Source organism: Ursus americanus, chromosome 5 (genome assembly GCF_024610735.1).
Source record: "Ursus americanus isolate L20-20 chromosome 5, mUrsAme1.1.p, whole genome shotgun sequence".
Lineage (NCBI taxonomy): Eukaryota > Metazoa > Chordata > Mammalia > Carnivora > Ursidae > Ursus > Ursus americanus.
The window spans coordinates 32,398,658-32,420,261 of NC_142131.1; the positions used below are offsets into that span (position 1 = coordinate 32,398,658).

At 40.5% G+C, this 21,604-nt stretch overlaps 1 protein-coding gene across 4 annotated transcripts in view; it reads right to left on the minus strand.

Annotated features, from left to right (window-relative positions):
* Positions 1-21,604, minus strand: part of ARHGEF28 (Rho guanine nucleotide exchange factor 28) — a 297,126-nt gene that overhangs the window by 61,536 nt on the left and 213,986 nt on the right. For all 4 annotated transcript variants that reach the window (XM_087862079.1, XM_045809753.2, XM_087862080.1 and 1 more), the window contains 8 exons: positions 18,125-18,248; positions 17,651-17,783; positions 11,398-11,453; positions 10,286-10,334; positions 8,301-8,445; positions 8,095-8,222; positions 6,762-6,902; positions 4,376-4,623 (listed from right to left, as the gene is read on the minus strand). In XM_087862079.1, the coding sequence (XP_087718205.1) occupies positions 4,376-4,623; positions 6,762-6,902; positions 8,095-8,222; positions 8,301-8,445; positions 10,286-10,334; positions 11,398-11,453; positions 17,651-17,783; positions 18,125-18,248 (1,024 nt within the window). The remainder of the gene's footprint in view (positions 1-4,375; positions 4,624-6,761; positions 6,903-8,094; positions 8,223-8,300; positions 8,446-10,285; positions 10,335-11,397; positions 11,454-17,650; positions 17,784-18,124; positions 18,249-21,604) is intronic.

Below are 21,604 nucleotides of genomic sequence, written 5' to 3' on the forward strand. Positions count from 1 at the left end.
AAGGAAAAACTGAAATAATGGACTTTATCTAACTTAAAGAATGAGAAAACAAGTTAAAGACTTAAGAAAATGTTTGCAAATCACATATCTGACAAAGGACTAGGATCTAGAATATATAAAGAAATTTCAATACTCAACAGTAAGAAAACAAACAATCCAATTAGAAAATGGGCAAAGACATGAGCCAACCTTTTACCAGAGAGGATCTACAGATGACAAATAAGCACATGAAAGATGTTGAACATCATCCACTGTGGGGGAATTATAATTTAAACCACAGTGAGTTATCCATATACATCTTTCAGAATAGCTAAAATAAAAAATAGTGACAACACCAAATGCTGGTGAGGATGCAGAGAAACCGAATTACTTGTACAATGTTGATGGGGATATAAAATAGTACAACCACTTTGGAAAACAGATGGCAGATTCTCACAAAATTAAGCATGCAACTACCATACTACCCAGAATTTGGGACACCCAGACATTTATCCCAGAGAAATAAAAACGTAAGTGTGCACAAAAATCTGTACATGAATGTTTAAAATTAGCTTTACTTCTTTTTTTAAAGTTCTTTTATTAAGTAAACTCTACACCCACTGTGGGGCTCAAACTCACAACCTCAAGATCAAGAGCCTCACACTCTACCAACCGAGCTAGCCAGGCACCCCAAAACAGCTTTACTTCTAATAGCCAAGAACGAGAAACAACCAGATGTCCTTCTACAAGTGAATGATGAAATAAACCGCGGTACTTCCATAGCCTGACTACTACCCAACAATAAAAAGGAAGGAACTATTGATACACACCACCACCTAGATGATACTTGAGAGAATTATGCTGAGTGAAAGAAGCCAATCCAAGGGAGATTACATATTATGTGTATTCTATATATAACACTCATGTAATTTATCTAACATTATTGAAATGACAAAATTAGAGAAACAGAGACTAGATTAGTTGTTGCCAGCTGTTAAGGAGGTGGGGGCAGGAGGGAAGTAGGTGTGGCTACAGAGTAGCCAGATGAGTAATCTTTGTGAGGATGGTGGTGATGATGGAAATGTTCTATATCTTATCTGCATCACCGTCTGTATTTGGTTATGATATTGCATTAGAGTTTTGCAAGATGTCAGCAGTGGAGAAAAATAATTCTAAAAATTAAAACTTTAAAATGCCAAACCCCAGATCCTGTCCCAATCCTATGAAAACAAAACCACCGGGGCGTTGGAACACAGTGGTCTTCATTTTTAACAAGCTTCAAGAGGTACTTAGGCACCTGAAGTTGGCAGACTACTGCTTTACACCAGCCATGTTCCTCATATTCACAATTTCTTTCCAATACCAATTATTTCCACTAAATTAGCACCCTATTCCAGGCTAGCCTCCTGAGCAATGTTCTCCATTGTTAAAGAGTTAAAGATTTCCCCCAAAGTCTTCTCTCCTACATCCTATAGAGAAGATGACATTTTGGGGTTTTTTGTTTTGTTTTTTTAATAGTAATTTTTTATTATGTTATGTTAGTCACCATACAGTATATCCTTAGTTTTTGATGCAATGTTCCATGATTCATTATTTGTGTATAACACCCAGTGCTCCATGCAATACGTGCCCTCCTTAATACCCATCCCTGGCCTATCCCAGTCCTCCACCTCCCTCCCCTCTGAAGCCCTCAGTTTGTTTCCCAGAGTCCACAGTCTCTCATGGTTCATTCCCCCTTCTGTTTACCCCCCTTTCATTCTTCCCTTCCTTCTCCTACCGATCTCCCTGCTATTCCTTATGTTCCATAAGTGAGTGAAACCATATAATTGTCTTTCTCTGCTTGACTTATTTCACTTAGCATAATCTCCTCCAGTCCCATCCATGTTGCTGCAAACGCTGGGTAATCATCCTTTCTGATGGTTGAGTAATATTTCATTGTATAAATGGACCACATCTTCTTAATCCATTTGTCTCTTGAAGGGCATCTCTGCTCCTTCCACAATTTAGCTATTGTGGACAATGCTGCTATGAACATTGGGGTGCATATGGCCCTTCTCTTCACTACATCTGTATCTTTGGGATAAATACCCAGTAGTGCAATTGCTGGATCATAGGGTAGCTTTATTTTTAACTTTTTAAGTGATCTATATTCTAGAAACTACAAATCACTCTTGAAAGACATTGAAGAAGACACAAAAAAATGGAAAAATATTCCATGCTCATAGATCGGAAGAATTAACATAGTTAAAATGTCCATGCTACCCAGAGCAATCTACACTTTCAATGCCATCCCGATCAAAATACCAATGACATTTTTCAAAGAACTGGAACAAACAGCCCTTAAATTTGTGTGGAACCAGAAAAGGCCCCGAATCGCCAAGGAATTGTTGAAAAGAAAAACAAAGCTGGGGGCATCTCGTTGCCGGACTTCAAGGTATACTACAAAGCTGTGATCACAAAGACAGCATGGCACTGGCACAAAAACAGACACATAGATCAATGGAACAGAACAGAGAACCCAGAAATGGACCCTCGGCTCTTTGGGCAACTAATCTTTGATAAAGCAGGAAAAAACATCCAGTGGAAAAAAGACAGTCTCTTCAATAAATGGTGCTGGGAAAATTGGACAGCTATATGCAAAAAAATGAAACTTGACCACTCTCTCACACCATACACAAAGATAAACTCTAAATGGATGAAAGACCTTGATGTGAGACAGGAATCCATCAAAATCATAGAGGAGAACATAGGCTGCAACTTCTTTTGACATCGGCCACAGCAACTTTTTTCATGACACATCTCCAAAGGCAAGAGAAACAAAAGAAAAAATGAGCTTGTGGGACTTCATCAAGATAAAAAGCTTCTGCACAGCCAAGGAAACAGTCAAAAAAACTAAGAGGCAGCCCACAGAATGGGAGAAGATATTTGCAAATGACACTACAGATAAAAGACTGGTATCCAAGATCTACAAAGAACTTCTCAAACTCAATACATGAGAAACAAATAATCAAATCAAAAAATGGGCAGAATATATGAACAGACACTTTTCCAATGAAGACATACAAATGGTTAACAGACACATGAAAAAATGTTCAAAATGATTAGCCATCAGGGAAATTCAAATCAAAACCACATTGAGATACCACCTTACGCCAGTTAGAATGGCAAAAATTGACAAGGCAAGAAACAACAAATGTTGAAGAGGATGTGGAGAAAGGAGATCCCTCTTACACTGTTGGTGGGAATGCAAGTTGGTACAGCCACTTTGGAAAACAGTGTGGAGAAGATGACATTTTGTTATTTATCTAGAAGAAGTCCAACTAAGCTAACTAGGGATGCATCTCCATGCCTTTCCCCAAGTACTATAAGGGACTACAAAACATGGCATTCAAGTGATTCCTGGCGTTTTGTTCTAAGTGACCCATTCACTCAATAAATATTTATGGTACCAAGCACTGTTTTAGGTGAAATACATTAGTCATCAAATCAACAAGAATCCCTGTTTTACTGGGGCTTACAAACTAGTGATGATAAAAAGCTTCCCCAGATGTCATCAGAGGTCTCAAGAAATCCTACACCTAATTCATTGTTCAGAGAGCAGATTTTGATTCAAACCTCTGTTATGCTACTTAGGAGGTAAGTGAACTTGAAAAAATCATTCCCTCTCCATACCCTGGTTTCTGTAGTCATGCAATGGGGAAAATAATATCTACCTTATACAGACAGTTGTGAAGGGAAAAGGAGGTAATACACATGCAAGTACCCGGGAAAGTGCTTACCCTATGACGGTCACTGAACACATGTTATTTAACTTCTCTATCAGCATCTTTATCACAGAAAACCCCTTTAAAAGGGATCAGAAGGCCAATACAAACTGTCAAAATTGTGTTTTCCCTTTTCTATTAGGAGAGTAGCACAATCCATTCTCATGACGCATCGAACATCCCAACTACCTAAGAAGTGCCTCTTTTTACTGACATTTGCTGTGTCGTTTCCCAGGCAGGAACACTAAGTCTTTAATGATAACAGATCTTCCTCACTCTTCCTAAGATGAGCCAACATCTATCTTGGAGATACTGGCACGACTACCACTGGTCCATGGAGGAAGCCCTGTTATCATAGAGCCACCACATCAAAAAGTCTAAGCAGAATTTTCCTAAGAGATTTAGATATGGCTGTGACTCCTGGTCACAGGAGAGAGGGACAGGGATCATCCCACCAGGTATGAGACTCACAGAAGTCCGTCACTGGCTGTTAAAGCTCTCAGCCACTAGGCACACAAAGGGGTATCCAACAGAAGAAAGCCAACCAGTCCCATCTGCAGTCATGGTAAAGCAATTCCCATTCTTCACAGGCTTTTTACATTGTAGAGAGTCTGCAAACCTTCCTCTCTTACCTGCTGAACTAGAATATCTCCAATTCGGCTGATGATGAAATTCCTGTCATCACCAGCACAGGACTCCTGCCTTCGCTCCTTCATGCTATAAAAGAAATGCCTATGGATTTCAAGTAACTCATCTAAGCAGGGGAAGATTTTATCCACGGTGCCGTGATCCAGCTGCAGCTCCTCCTTCATTCCTCTCCTGAAGATCTCAGACATGATGAGCAGCGTCCGGATGTGGTGCATCTCCGTCTGCATCAGCTCTGCAACACACGTGCACAAAGAAGCTTGAACAATGAAGGACCCCAGTGACCTACGGTAGCGGCTGAACACTGAAGGTCAGACAAATTTAATGTTTATGAACAAGGACATTCTTCCGCTATAAAAGCCAGCACTGATTCCACTTTCTCCAGGAATAAACAGAGTGTGATGATCAAGGGACATCATCGATCAAGTGAAAAGACAGCCCACAGAAGGGGAGAAAGTAAGACCCTTCTTCAAGGCCTCCATGCTCGCTGTTCCAACTGCCTGAGATATTTTCTTCCTAACTCCATCTAGCTCCTTCTCAACGTCGTCCAGGGCTCTTCGAAGATTACTTGTCTCTTAAGGCTCCTCTGTATGGCCTAACATTTCATAGCCCTTGCCCCCTGTTGGAGACGGCCTACTACTCTATTTTTCTTCTCAGCACTTATCACTACCTACAACCCATTATGTATTTTACACACATCCTGTACCGCACGGTAGGTTGTGTCCTCTGTCTCCCCACAGCAAAGTGAGTTCATGAGAGCAGAACCTCTGTACGTTTTGTTCACTGCGATTTCCCTGGTTTCCACACTTAATGCCTGGCACAAAAGGTGTTAACATTTGTTGGATAGTATATGTTATTTATTTCTCAGAACCAAGGTAAGTAGATCTTATCTGTAGTTCCAGCTGAATAAACGGAGTGCCCAAATGTTATACACAACTTGTTCTAAACCTTAACGCAAGTAACAAGGCTTCTTTGAAAGAAGAAAAGGTGAAGGAAGGCAATGGGCCGGCAGCATGGTAGCAACCAAGGGCCAGTCTAGAGAGAGAGATCAGACTTCTTATGTGGGTAGAGTCAACAGGCAGAAACTAGGGGATAGGACTTTCAGATCTTAGCACAGATTACTAGAACTAAAATGCAATGTCTATGGAAAGAGAGTTTCTAGAAAATGGAGGTGTTCAAGAAAAATGTGTATGATCAGGTTGGTGGGCTATGGCAATGAAGATTTAAATACTACAAGGAACATAGAATCAGGTGTTTTTCAATGACCTTGCTTGGTTTTCAAATATAAATTTTTAGTAGAGTGTGGCTGCCAATGACACTAATTAAGACGCTTCTACAGAAAAAGTAATGCTGGCATTTCCAGTAAAAGGACCGAAAAAAAAAACTATTTAATGCAAGAGAAGTCTCTCATAAGGGACTTGCATCCACAGTATAAAAACAAATATTACAACTCAACAGTAAAAAGACAAAATGAGCCAAAAAACACACTTCAATATGGGCAAATGACCTGAATAGATGTTTCTCCAAAGAGATTTACGGATGACCAGTGAGCACATGGAAAGATGCTTATCATCTTTATTTGCAAGAAAATGCAAATAAACTCAAAATAAGACACCACTTCACACACACGAGGCCAACTGGAATAAAAAGGGTGGACAATAAAGAAGTGTTGGTGAGGATGTGCAGAAAGCAAAATCCTCCGTACACCACAGGCGGGCGGGTAAATTGGTGCAGCTGCTTTGGGAAACAGTCTGACAGTTCTTCCTACGGTTAAACACAAAGTTACTATGTGACCCCCAAAAGTGGCAATAGTCCAAAGTGACCATCCACTGAAAAAATGACCATTAACTGATAATTAAAACACAGGAAAGAGTAAAATGTGAGTTGAAATTCACACTTAGGACTGCAGGACGCAGGCCCACATTGCTCTGATCCAGGTGCTGCCCAACCCACCGCAGTCCATGAGAAAGGTACCCGCTGGTGCGTGTGGGCAAGCGGCAGAGCTATGTACTCAGAGCCCTGTCTGCCCTACGTTAAAATACGTGAAAACTTACTGTGATTCTTATAACAGAAGTCAAGAAGTATAGGCCATGTGCAAGTAAACCCGAAAAGGATCTGAGAAATAAAATTCTCTTTGTATCACGTACATACAACACCTCAACGAAGCCTCACGTTTTCAACGTATCATTATCCCCATTTTAAAGACAGAGAAAGTAAGATCCAGGTGAATTAAATCAGACAAATGTGTCTGAGATCAAGGAACTAGAAAGGAATAGAACTGAGATCTGGACCCAGATCTGTAGGATGGCAAATTCCATGCTCATTCCCCTATACCACCCTGCCTCAGCCCAAGAGCACATTTTAAACGCTTACCGAAAATGACATCTTGTCTTTTGATGACATCTTTCTCCTGCTTACTGCAAAACAAGGGGTCCACCACCAGACTCCAAGATTCTGCTTCCAACTCCTGGGCATCACTGCTGAGGTCACTCCACAGAGAAGAATCCACGACATCTAGCGTGTGTGCAGAACACAAAAGCCAGAAGTGGAGTGACGCAAAAAAGACCTTTCCAAGTACCCATGTCTACGGATTCATCACTCGAAATAAACCTGCTCTGAACACAGAAACAACTAAGCCCAAATACTATTGATGTGGGGCAGAAACAACTAAAAATCAAGGCAGCTTGCCTGAAAGCAAAGAATCCTTAAAACAATGATGGTGTGGATGGCAAAAAAAAAAAAAAAAAAGACATTTAAAGATCATTTTGTTTGTTTTGGCATGCTCTATTTTAGTTATTTTTGGTGATCTTCGGAGTCCATAATGTGCTTACAGAATCTTGAACACACATTATCTTTTGCCCCAGGTTACTCTGCACTGTTTACCCAGATCTGAATTTTGTACTTGTCTCCTTGATTTGCTCTTGACTGGGCCCACTGTCCTTAATATAAACAAGAAAGCAGGGTACAAGGGCTCAGGTCACAGGCGAGTACAGATTTTTTGACAGAATTTGACATCACACACACATAGACCTTCCAGGAAAACTAAATTCTACTTGCCCGAACAGCACTCCTGAGAGACGGAGTCCAGCTCAGAGGAGTTAGCATGAGAGGACAACGGATTGGAAGACTCAAGTTTAAAATAAAAGCAATAGATTCCCGGGGCAGAGTCCACCCCTTTCTCTTCTCACTGCTCTCCTTTCCTCTGGTTCTCCTTTACTTATTGATACATCTTGGATGCAACATGCTGTTCACCAGATTAAATCCTATCTTAACAAAATACGCTTTAAAAAGGTGCTTTTATTCCCCTAGAAGTAGAGGGTAACAGATGGGGATAAGTATCTCAGAAATCCAGGCAAGCCCAGTCTTAACTAAGTGAAGTATTTATTTTTAACATATTCCAAATCATCAGTAGTTCTAAAACCTTTTAAACAGTAACAAGCACACAATGTATTTCATTCTCTTATCTTCATGCCACATGTCTATTGAATATATCATATATCCTTGGCCACTACCCAGTCACTGGGGCTAAATTTTCATTTATCAGAAGAACCTATGCCAAAAAGACACCATGAAACAATTCCTTAAACACACACACACACACACACACACACACACACACACACACACACACACAGAATATGTGTGATCCTTCAGAAAATACTCCTTTTGGCAATTCCTCACAGAAACAAATGTGTCTTCTCCTCACCTTCCATTAAGAAGGATTCCGTGGAGGGAGAAGAGCCCATGGACTGTAGCAGCTCATCAGAATGAGACCTGCTTCTCCAGGTGTTCCCGTCACTCTCAGACTCCAGGGATGGCCCCGACCTTCTGAAGCTGGAGGGAAGGAGGGAGAAGAGTCAGCTCCAGCACCAGCTCTGAGACATGAGGACTCAGTGCGGTTTCTCATCTTACCTTTCCAAGGCAGTGCCTGGAACACTTCTGGACAAAGGATGGGCCTGTGCTGAAGCTTCTTTTCTCCCAGTGGGCAATCCAATAGGCATGGAGGAAGAAGGGTGCAAGGAGAGACCAGGCTGTGGGATGTCTCGAAATGAAGAGTCTAGAAATCAAAATGGGTGCTTCATGCGGTTTTCAAAGAGGGCGGTAACTACAAGGAGTCACTCAAAAGCCAAGAAGCGAAACACTCGAATGGCTGCTAATAACGTCGCATGCCCAGCCTTGACACCAGTCTCCTTGCCACATCCTAACACCTGCTTCAAATGTCCCTTCCATTTCACACCCTCCTGATACCCATGCAGCAGGCCTGCTCCAGCATAGCCACTTGGAGACTGTGGGCGGCTGGGATTACACAAACAAGAAGATGGAATGGGGAAACACTGAGAGAGCTTTCCCATAAACCACTGCTTGTACTCCTTCCAGCCAGCTTTAAATAGATGCAAGGTGTTATTAGCACTATTAGTAGAATGCATATTGTATGTACCAACAATCACTCACACACACACACACACACACACACAGAGCATGTCAGTGGATTGGAATGATGCCGCAGAGTCTGTTCTTCATGGGGTGAGAACTTCAGGCAAATGAAACCTGCAAGTTAAGCTGAGTTCTTCTCTCCCTCACATACTGAAAGCTAAACGGTGTTTCAATACCTTTCTGGTTTCTTCCAAATTTCTTCTCAACCATTTCTTCTGAATTGTTACAGGCATATATGCCTTTACATCTAATGTGTGCTATACGTGACCCTCAGAAAACGTTTCAATGCTACAGTACCAGAGATACAGCACACACCTTCTCAAGCAGAAGAGAATAAACACTTACTTGGAACCCCAGGATTTTATACATGTATGATTTGGTTTGGTTTTCATGGGTCCCAGAGAAGGAATTTTATCAATTATAAGATATTTTTATTTTCATGCTGAACCTTATGAAATTGACAAGGCCCTCACAACTACAATCAAAGGGACTTCTGTCCAAGCAGGGGTGTAAACAATATCACAGTCATGACTCTCTGCACTAGCTTACCCTGTATAACATCACACCCAATCGCTTATCACCATGAATCTGCATAGTGTATTGTCCCCTGATTCAAGTGATTTTGGGAACACTGGTCACACTGTTAGAGCATTCAAATGAAAAGTGACCATAAACTTAAAAATGCCTGCCACATGGCAAGCAACGCCATATTTGAGGCAGAACAAACTGCAAAGTTTCTCACAACGAAGGGAAGGATTTTCAAACATAGGAGATGATGGTCCCTGGTTCTCACATGCAATGTGACCTACTGTCAAAGGCTGCCATTTAGTGCAAAGAGACATTGCTTCACATGAAGCAATACATAATTCAAAGAAAAACAGAAGCACCAAGTTTAACTGTATGTGAGAAAAACGCCAGTGTGCCTTGAAATTTCACCATCATCCTAAAGGAGCTGATGAGATCACAGCCTCAACCCCAGCAAATAAGCAGGACCAGGTCACTATGATAATGGACATCAGGGACTGTAGACTCCAAACTTAAGGATTTTGTCCCTAACTCTGATTCTGAAGAAGCATGTGATAGGTATTTGTGTAGTTAAGTATGTGTTAGTGCGAGGAAAACAAAGTTATGTACACTTAATGTCATGTTCTCTTTTCCCCAAGGTTGTTATTAAATCAATACTGCGTATTATACTAGACCATGTCTTAGAATTGAGGCAATATCCTAACACATCCCCCCTTATATGCCTCTCTAAAATAAAATATCATATGGGACATCTAGTACAAAGGCTGTTAGGCTGGCACAGAAGTTTATACCATTCTTGACCTCCTTGTATAACTAAATATTACACTAATCATGTGTTAGGAAAGAACAAATATTTGGACAAAGGAGAATACAAAAGGAGTATTTTACATTGGAAAAAAGTATGGTATGTGTGAAATTGGCATTTCCACGTCACTTACTTCCAAGGATGGTCTGCGATTTGTTCTTGTTGTATTTCTCTTGGAATTTCTGGTAAAGAACATTAGGAACATGTAAAATGAGATTAAATTCCTTCTGACTACAAAAATGTCCATCCAGTTACACAGTACTCTTATCTATATCATTTTTGTTATCTTATTTCAAACAAAGAAGAATTTAAAGCAAAAGACATTAAATGCACCGAAGAAGAAAAAGTTATGATAATGAGACATGTAAGTTGTGATGAAGGTATGCCTCATGAACGCAGATCATGAATATCCCAGCTCTGTTAAAAGTCTATGGGAACCAGAAATCTCCAACTCATGGGTCCAGACAGAGGAGTTCCTATCAGCGCTGCCTTTCTCCTACTTGTTCTTCCTACTCTTGGCTATCCCTCCTGCTTACCAGCCACAACACCTTGGGGTACTGAAACATCACCTGGAACTATGTGACCTGACACAAGGTCTGTTTCAATTGGCACAGAGGTTGGAGATTCAAGGTTCCCTCTGAAGTGCCATCACGCTCACTCAGATACATTTCTAATGTGACTTTAGAGTGGGAAAGAAAGGAATAGACGTGACCAGATGCGTCCATTTCCTCAAGCCCACTCCCAAACTCAGAGACTATTCCTTTATTCCAGGGGACCTCACAGTGTGGTCCCAGGACAGCAGTACCCCCTGGGAACTTGTTAGAAATACAAATTCTTGGACCCCACCCAGATCCTACTGGATCAGAAAATCCAAGAATGGGGCCCAGAAACCTACATTTCACAGGTCCTCCAGGTGAAGCTACTACTTGCTGATGCTTGAGAATTACCGCTCTAGGCGTCATATACATACACTTGAGGTCCACACTGGCAAACCAAGCAGTACTCAACAGGAAGACTAACCCACTTATACCTTATAACACAGGTGGCCACATCTGAGCTTTTCCTATTTCCAAAGGTGGACAGTTCAGGAAACAGCTATGCACTCTGAACATATGTGTTTTTCTTTATCATTATAAATGATCACTTCAGAAACAAATACAGACAGTAATAAAAAAACAAAAACCGAAACAGATAACAGGAAGCAACAAAGCTACCTGTGCACAAGTAAAACAAATGACAGATTACCTTGGTACACGGAGATGCAGCGTCTTTACAACCCTTGTGTACGTTTGCATTACAGTCTGAAAGACAAAAATAAGTAAGACAGCATTGCGCTTTTACCGGTCATCACAAAAGTTGCACACAAAAATATTTAGAAAACGTAAGGAAAAATATCTAAATCACATGTAACCCCACCCTGGAGCACAAGCACATGGTTAATATTTTCATTTCCTTGGAGATATTTTTCCCGCTCTGCACAGAGTCTTACCAATTATGAAACCCGCAATCATGCACGACAGACATGCCTGAGAACTCATTTACCACTATATGCCCTACGTTGCAAGGGACTTCTGACATCTGGCTGGTGGCAACTGCCCACTCCTGTACCAGGCAGAACACCTTGCAAGATGGAAAAAAAGAAAACAAACTCACAACAATGCTGAAAAAAAATCCTGTCAGGCTCCAGGAGGAATTCCTGCCAACTACAGGTAGTCACATTAAAAGAGACAAGTTAGCCGCTGGCTTGTATTCCTCCATACAACATGTGGCCTCGATTTCACTAAAAGAAGGGAAGAGTTTGTCCGCTCCTTTCTGCCCCCTGGCTCAGAGACCCAGGCTGTCTTCACAGAAAGCTGCCCCTGTGCGTGGGGACCGCTTTCTGCCAGGCTGCTATCGTCTAGCCCTCCGTCCCCATCAGTCTCCACACCACCCACCATGACTCTCTCGTCCCACACACCCCCACACACTGTGTAGAGGGAGGAGGCCGCAGCTTATCACAATCTTCATTAGAAAGAATCCTTCCTTGTAGGGAGAAGGTCCCATTTAGGTCCATCCCAACCACACTGGAAAAGTGCCTATAATCCACTGAGAAGGGAACCCAACTTCCTCCCGCTGTAGGTCTACAGAGGCATGTTAGCCAATACCTCAAGGGCCAATGAGTAGAGGTCAGGATTATCCACGTGCTGGTCCTGATGGCAAACGTGGAAATCAGACTGCTCTCTCCTCATTCCAGAACAAGTGAATGAAAGGAAAAGGGGAAAAAGTAGAAGCTATGAGATTCCACAAAGTTAGAAAACTCACAGGAAAAGTTAGACAGAAAACTCACAGGAAAAGTAAGCCCCTGAAGATTATTAACTCAAGAAACAGAGAGGAAAAACTTAGATAGTTGAAATGTGTTTTCCCTCAGAGACACAAAATGACATAAAATAGGACCAAAAGACCATGAAGGAAGTAGAGGACCTGACATTAGGCCAGCCCAATGAGAGGGAGATGGAGCTTTGGGGGACAAGAAAACAGAACTTGGACGGAACAGAGAAGAATCAATTTAACCAAAATATCAAAGCAGCACTGGTAAGTTAAACTTGAAAGATTCCCTCCTGAATGTAGAGAAAAAGGAGGGTATAATTTTAAAGTAGCTGTCATACAAAAAAAGCTAACAGATCACACTTCTCCAAGGAAGAAATCAGAAAAATTACATCAGAAGCAACAGTCAAAGCTACAACTGACAAAAACTTTTATCGAACTAAAAAAAAAAAACTACAAAAGACAAATCAAAAAGTCTCCCTATTTTCTAGGAATTAAATGACACCTATTCTGTAGACACATTCTTTTTTTTTTTTTTTAAAGATTTTATTTATTCTTTTGACAGAGACAGAGACAGCCAGCGAGAGAGGGAAGATAGGCAGGGGGAGTGGGAGAGGAAGAAGCAGGTCCCAGTGGAGAAGCCTGATGTGGGGCTCGATCCCAGGACCCTGGGATCATGCCCTGAGCCGGAGGCAGACACTTAACGACTGAGCCACCCAGGCGCCCCTGTGTAGACACATTCTAACAATACCTATATGACTGAAAAATGTAAAGTTCTCAAGCATCTGGGCAGAACAGGTTACCAACAAAGAAATAACGTCAAACAGGCCTCAAAGCTTTTCTACTGTAATACTCAATGCCCAAAATTCATAGACCAATGTTGACAGGATCTTTGGGGAAAAGGTTTTGGCTTAGGAATTCATTTAGTCAGATGAATACCTCCTTAGATACACAAGGTTTCAGAAAACAGATCACTCCAATAACCCTTTTGAAAAAAAGATTTACCTGAAATCCTACTCAAGTCTATTAAGAGCAGAATCAAAATTAAGAGTTCAAGAATCAGTTAGCTTTATTTTTAAAAAAGAAAAAAAAAAAGCAGAAGCAGGGGCGCCTGGGTGGCACAGCGGTTGGGCGTCTGCCTTCGGCTCGGGGCGTGATCCCGGCGTTGTGGGATCGAGCCCCACATCAGGCTCCTCCGCTATGAGCCTGCTTCTTCCTCTCCCACTCCCCCTGCTTGTGTTCCCTCTCTCGCTGGCTGTCTCTATCTCTGTCGAATAAATAAATAAAATCTTTTTGAAAAAAAAAAAAAAGCAGAAGCAATAAAACCAGCTAAACAAAAAAAATCATATCTAAAAAAATTCTGTGAGCAGACAGAGAAATGAATACAAATATCAAATCCTTCTTGAAATGGAACACCATTCTTCAAAGATTAAACATACAACATAAAAATAATAATTTAATAATTTAGCATACCAAGAGAGTCCAGGACAAAACAGAGTAAATACAAGAGAAATCTAAGAATATTGAAGTATAAGCCTTAAAAGTTACCACGAGTAGATACTACAAGAGCTTATCTTGCCAAACCCCCGAGAACATAAAACCCAACAACACATGGTATATAAATAGTTAAATTAAACATCAAGGAAAAGAGCAAAGAACTATAAAACATAGTTGACAGCTGTAAAATTAAATAAAAATAAGAAAAAAAAAACCTTGTTATAAAATAGTATGTCTCAGTTACAGATTAACTACAGCTAAATTAAAGATACATGCCCCAAAATAAAAACACTGAAATAAAAAAATTAAAAACACAGAAATAGGGAAAATACAAAGAAAAGGAAAGCAAGAGGAATAATTTTAGAGAAGGTAAAAATCAATACCAAAGGCAATGGATGGTAATTTTGTGTTTATGAAAGCTAAATCTGCAACCAAGCTGTGATTAGTGAACTTCTGTGCACCCAGTAATGTAACACCTAAATATAAGCAGTGAAATCTATTTATAAACAAAATAATTTTACAGAAATATAGTATTTGTCAAAAACTAGCAACTCGGACTTTAATAAAAGAGTACAACCACCAGAATTTTGAATACCTATATTACATTCTGTTTTATATATCATGTTTTTAAGACTAGAAATAGTAACCTTCACAATTAAAAACAAAAATACAAGCATAAAATAGGATTTGCCAGTAACAGCTGAGTTTATACATGTCAAAATCTCCTGTCCTATATAAAAAAACTTAATAACCAAAGTTTAAACCCCCAACACTCTTCTTCTTAAAAACTATAAATCTTAAAACTTTTTAAAAACTGTGTGTTAAAGGGGAAACTTAACATATACTCATATTGATGCTAGAATGTAAGACAATAACCTAAGACGTGGGCAGTGTTGGGGTGCAAGGGTGGCTCAGTTGGCTAACCGTCTGACTGTTGATTTCTGCTCAGGTCATGATCTCAGGGTTGTGGGATCGAGCCCTGTGTATGGCTCCTTGCTCAGTGGGGACTCTGCTTGGGACTCTCTTCCTCTCCCTCTGCCCCTCCCCAGCTTGCAAGCTCTCTCTCAAAAAAAAAATAAATAAATAAAAACCTTTTAAAAAGAAGATGTGGACAGTGTTATATGTAAAAGAATGATACCACATTAGTTATTATAAAAAAAAACTGGAAAAAACTTAAATGTACACTAAGGAAGGAGTAATTAAATACATTTCATATCAAATAAAACATCATGAATAGCTAACTTTTAAATAATTAGAACAGACCACATTAAAATATGAATAGCCATCTTCTCCAGTTAGTAAGAATTGGGATAATTTTAAATTTCTCCTTAAACCTTGTATCTTTTATGAGTCCTACCGCATTTAAAAATAATAATAATGATTTCTTTAAAAGTTAAATACATTCTCCATATTTTCAGCCATTTCCATATTCCACTCAAACGTTATGGCCATCCACCTGACCACTTTTCTGTGAACCACCATGTTCTGTGCTACACTACAGTTTACCTTTCAGTGAGCCCACCTCCCTCCCCACCACCCCCTGCCCCAGTTTTCTGTCTGTCATTAACTACACAGGAGTGCCCAAGGGCTGGGCTTTGTGGTAGCTGCTGCAGGGCATTCAGAAGCATCCCTGTGTCACTATAGTCCTTGAAGTCTATTTCAGTAGTTAAAAATCAAGGGGTTGTCCATAATCCAGTATGAAATGGAATAGGATAAATAAATCATACATGTGGTGCACAAAAATTTTGGACACAGTGGTCAGGGGTTTCCTCCCAAGATGGTAAGAAATCAAGACAGATGCAGAAGAGTTGGGAGAAATGAAGAAGAGATCAGAGGCAAAGAGTCAGAGACAGGAGAACACACGCGGTGGGAGATAAGGACAACATGCCTGGCAAGGCCTCTGGCTGTAAACCAAGCCTGAAGAGGGAACCAAGGAGGACTATTCAATGCACAGGGAGCCACCAAGCCTGAAGAGGGAACCAAGGAGGACTATTCAATGCACAGGGAGCCAAACGCCATCTATCTGCAAAGTGGGGGCTTAGTCCAGGAAATAAAAAGAGAGAGAGAAGTCCTTAAGCGGATGTGGGTAGACAAACGTGGTGTTTTACGAAGACTAATGTGGTACAAGTACTTCTTCAGGATAAAGGAAGTAAAGGAGTGAATGGTACTGAGTGGGGGGGACAACATGGAAGAGGAATCAGCATGCCCAAGGTGTGAACTTCCACCATTAACACAGAAGGAAGGACAGCCCTTTGGCATGTGGACTGTGAGGTTGGTTTTTCCTCGTTGGTCTGGGACACCAGAAGTCTCTGGGTGATGATGGCCACAGATAGGGTAGCTCTGAGTCTCTGGTGTGAGCCAAGCACAGGGTGGTCAGGAGAGGGCTGACTGAGAACGTGTCATCTGAACAGACCTGAAGGCGGTGAGGGAGCGATCAATCCCCATGGCTGATCGGAGGGAGGAGCACTGCAGGCAGAAGGGACAGCCAGGAAAGGCCTTCTGGCAGTAGCATGCCAGCACGTTGAGAGAACAGCCAAGATGCCAGAACTGCTGGAGCAGGGGGACGAAGGGGGAGAGGACAACGGGAGAGATGACGAGGCCTTGTACCCATCGTCAGAGCTTTTGCCTTCCTTGGGGGTTGACAGGAAGCCACTGGAGGATCTGGAACACGGGGGATCTGTGCCTTACCAGCTCACTCAGCTGATATTTTGAGAACAGATGTTTTCAGAACTCTTGCTATTTGTGCTAAAAGTACAAGGAAACCAGTTAGAAAGCTCTTGAAATGGTAGCGTTGGACCAGGGTGATGTCAGCGACAGGGTGAAAGGTGGCTGGCTTTCGTACATATTGGAAAGACTGAGCCAAGAGGACTGCTGAAGGGCTAGATGTGGGATGTGAGAGAGAAAGAGGCATAAAGAAAGACCCCAAGGTTTTGGCCATGAGCATGGGACTGGCGCACTAGAGCTGCCGTTGACGAAGCAATCAGCCTGCACATGGGCACAGGAGTGGGAAGGCAGAGCTCCACTCTAGACATGCAACTTTGTGGAGACTTCAAGTAGGCAGTGAGATATACAGGTCTGGGGTTCTGTTACTTGTGGACAACAAGCACTGACTCTAACCATCATGGGTCACTGCTCTGTAAGTTGTCCAATCACACGTGCAGCACTGCAATGAAGGTTTATATAAATTTGCTTAACAATGGCCCTGTTCTCCGGGAGCCTGGGTGGCACCGTCAGATGAGCACCTGACTCTTTTTTTTTTTTTAAAGATTTTATTTATTTATTCGACAGAGATAGAGACAGCCAGTGAGAGAGAGAACACAAGCAGGGGGAGCGGGAGAGGAAGAAGCAGGCTCATAGGGGAAGAGACTGATGTGGGGCTCAATCCCATAATGCCGGGATCACGCCCTGAGCCGAAGGCAGATGCTTAACCGCTGTGCCACCCAGGCGCCCCGAGCATCTGACTCTTAGTTTCAGCTCAGGTTGTGATTTCAGAGTCATAAGACAGAGCCCCGCATCGAGCTCCACGCTCAGCACAGAGTCTGCTTAAGACACTCTCTCCCTTTCCCTCTGTCCCTACTCCCACTAAAATAAACAAATAAATCTTTAAAAAAGAAAAAACAATAGCCCTATTCTCACGTCGCTTACTGCCTGGGGATGCAAAATGCAAAGACAGCACACACCGGGCCCAAGAACTTACTGGAACACTGGAATGACTCCTTCCCCAGGAGCGTTTTATCACAGACCGAACACTGTAGAACCCCAGAGAATGTTCCAGGGACAAACTGATGTCGGCTCAGCTTCTCTTTGTCTTTGACATCCTTGCTTTTTGTCTTCAGATACAACAGCAACAGCCAAGTGGGGAGAAATGAGAAAAGACAAATGCTGAGAGCCCATGTACTTACAGAAGCCATAAAAAGTCTCTACATTTTCTGTCTGAATGTTAAGACTGCAGGGGAGGGGTACAGTAACACCAACATGAAGCATGGCCAGCCTACCATTGTCTTGTACTTCTAACAACTTGGACAATGTTCCGTAAGAAATGTAGAGGTCTTCAGGTATGTGTGTACAAAACCTAAGATCACTGACTTTAAGGAGCAAGTGAAAACTATACCATTTGCTGAAAATGGAACCAGCTACATTTTAAACACAATGGGCACACAACTTTAATTACCTTAGATTTATTCCGAGGGCTTGTCATCCTATTCATGAGGAAGCTGAAAGTGCGGCTCACTTTGTATTTTTCAGACTCAGACTTGGCAGGTATAATGTATTTATCCCATTCTTCTTCCTGAATTCTACAAAAAAGAATCTGTTACCATGGCTTATCAGGACTTAAAGAGGGAATAAAAACCAACACACACACACACACACACACACACACACACACATACATATACGTCTGTGTGTGTGTGTGTGTGTGTGTGTGTGTGTGTACACTTTCTTCTCAGGTTTTAATGGTTATTCTAAAGATAAAAATGCAATCTACTAAAAATACATCTTATAGATGGATAATGGATAGATGTATGATTAAGCAACTATCTCACAATGTTATCAATTACAAAATCTAAGTGGTAGAAATGGGTATTCAGCACATAATTCCTTCAACTTTTCTGTACACTTCAAATTTTTCATAATACAAACCAGAGAAATAAAGGAAACCTTAGACTTAAAATTTTACTCTGCAAACACTCATCTCCTTATTTACTATGCCAACAGAAATTTCCTAGGGCATAGAGAAAGCAAATAACCAGTAATATGAAACTGCTTATTTATTTATGGAACATAGAGATAATACTCAGAAGATACACATTTCCTTTGATAATACAGCTTAAGAAACAGACTGCCTGCCTCTTGGTTCAGTCTCTCCCACCCAACCAGGCTATTTGCAATTTGAGACTCCCTACGTTGTAAAAGACAGAAGGCTGTTGATACTTCCCCACAATAAAAGGCAAGCGAAAGATAATGGTTTCCAATCTGTGAACACACTGAACATTTATTTTCCCCTAAGCCATATAATCATTCTTTAGAAAAAAACAAGTCCCATCTGTGAAAAGTTCTATTTCCTCTGAAACTTTCCGATAGCCTTATATTTCTAATATTATTACAGACAGACAGCAGAGACAAAAAGAAAGAGAGAGAGAGAGAATATATTAAAGATCAACCAAGTATCCTATAAAACCAGTAACACTTCTATGGAACATTCTATAACCAAAGTCTCTCCCACCTCCCAAACTTCTCATTCATCCGCATTAGTGGGTAACACATTCATCTCTGGGATATACTTTTCAAAAGCTATCATATTACTGATATGCACCAAAAAAATATGACCACATTCTGTGACAATGAGTCCCATGACAAATCCCAGGACTTCAGTTTTTTTCATCTGATTAATGACAAACTTAGATTTAAAATTATTGGGGGAATGAACCATGAGAGACTATGGACTCTGGGAAACAAACTGAGGGCTTCAGAGGGGAGGGGGGTGGGGGATTGGGATAGGCTGATGATGGGTATTAAGGAGGGCACGTATTGCATGGAACACTGGGTATTATACGCAAATAATGAATCATGAAACATTACATCAAAAACTAAGGATGTACTGTATGGTGACTAACATAACATAATAAAAAATTATTATTAATAATAAAAATAAAAGTTCAAACTGGGACAAACTGAAAAAAAAAAAGATTTACAATTATTTCTAAGGCCCTATCCCACACTGAAATACAATATGTACTTATCTGATACATATAACATGAAACTTTATAGATTATTAATAATGTAATTATTTACATTAGATAATCAAGAGTTCAGACCTATGAATGCACTTAGAAAAGATAATAAATGGCTTCAGAAGTGCCTCTTGGTCATGCAGATCTAACGGCACAGGCAGGACAGTGTATGTCCTGCTAACTCGAATTCTGCACAGTAAGTGAAAGCGGGTTTGCTACTTGGAGAAAACAGCTCAAAAAGCCAGAAAGGAAAGAGGGTGGACACAACTGAAGGTACTCTATGACAACTCAGAGTGACAAAAGGAACTTGTACCTTCTTATTTCCTTTCTACTTCCACAACCACCTCCTTAGATAATTGACTGGTTAACATATTTTTAATTTTTCAAACCTCTTGTTTCTTAAGCATCCTAATTTGCAAAACTCATGACATATTATTCAACAGACTCACTTTTGGAATGGAGGGGAAAAACACGTTTGAGACCTTGCAAAGAATAATCTCCAGAACACCTTCTGTGACCCCACCAAGTGCCTTCCAATGTCTACGATAAGAACAATCTGGTGAGGAGACCTCAGTCACAGAATTAAAGAATACTAAGGTCTATGTGGACTGTGAGGTCAAGAATTCCTTCCCCACCTACTTTCCAGCAGAAACAAAGCTCTACTCCCCATTCTCTTAAAAAAAAAAAAAAAAAAAGATTTTTTTGAGAGACAGCATCAGTGAGCAAGAGAGTGCCAGTAGGGGGAAGGGCAGAGGGAGAGGATCTCAAGCAGACTCCCCACTGAGTGTGGAAACCCAACCCGGGTCTTGATCTCATGACCCTGAGGATCATGATCTGAGCCGAAATCAAGAATTGGAGGCTTAACCGACTTAGCCACCCAGGTGCCCCTCTACTCTCTTAAATAAAAGAAAATTCTGCTTATCCAATTCTTTTCCCCATTCCCCATGCTACAGAAGGCCGTATCAAAAATAATGAGTCAGTTTTGATTTAAAACCTTTAACTAGACCACAGTTTTCATAAACCCTATAAATTACTACAAAACAACATAAAATCATCCCACTTACTCCTTAAACTCAAAGGTTGAGAAGACTCAAGACATGACCAAGTAAACAAAAATATATTGAAACGTTCAATATTTAAAAACTAAGAATAGCCATCCACAGAGTAGAAATGTGAATATCATGGACATGATCCCCTGTCACATTATGAGAATGAATAACATAGCACAACCTCTAGGCAAATGTAGAAGGCTGGTTGATTCCATGTTTCAAATCTAACAATGTTATATTCACCTATGTAACAATTAGTTACATTAGGCAAGAACTAAGAAGGGAAAAATCCCCAACGATTTCACAACAGAATTTGAAAAGCTTTTCAATTTATAAGAATCTGGACAAAAATTAATTTAAACTCTTCAAATCCCAGAACAAGATGCCTAATCTCTATATCGATTTTATGACCAATCAAATCACCCGCAATAAAGTTTCACAAACCCCATTCCTCAGAGGTTCTCGTGGTATTACCTTTTCAATAAAGATATTTGAAGTATCTTAAGAATATGGATCTCTCTCATCTTAATCTTAAAACTATAATATCTCTAACTTATTTTTTGAAGAACTGAACATCTAAGTATTAAAAGGAATTTCCAATATCCAAACTGAAAATAGGCACAATGAGACATTTTTAGACATTCAGATGCTCAGATTTTTAAAAAACATATATCAAGTAATAAATGTAATACATTTAAGAAAGATGGTGTCAATAAAATAATGCTCATTCCACATAACCATTAAGAAGTTGGTACAACTGGAAACTAATATTACAATGTATGTTAACTAACTAGAATTTAAGTAAAAACTTTAAAAAAAGAATTATACACTTATATTGAAAGTATTAAACTGTATTTGTCAGCTACTGTA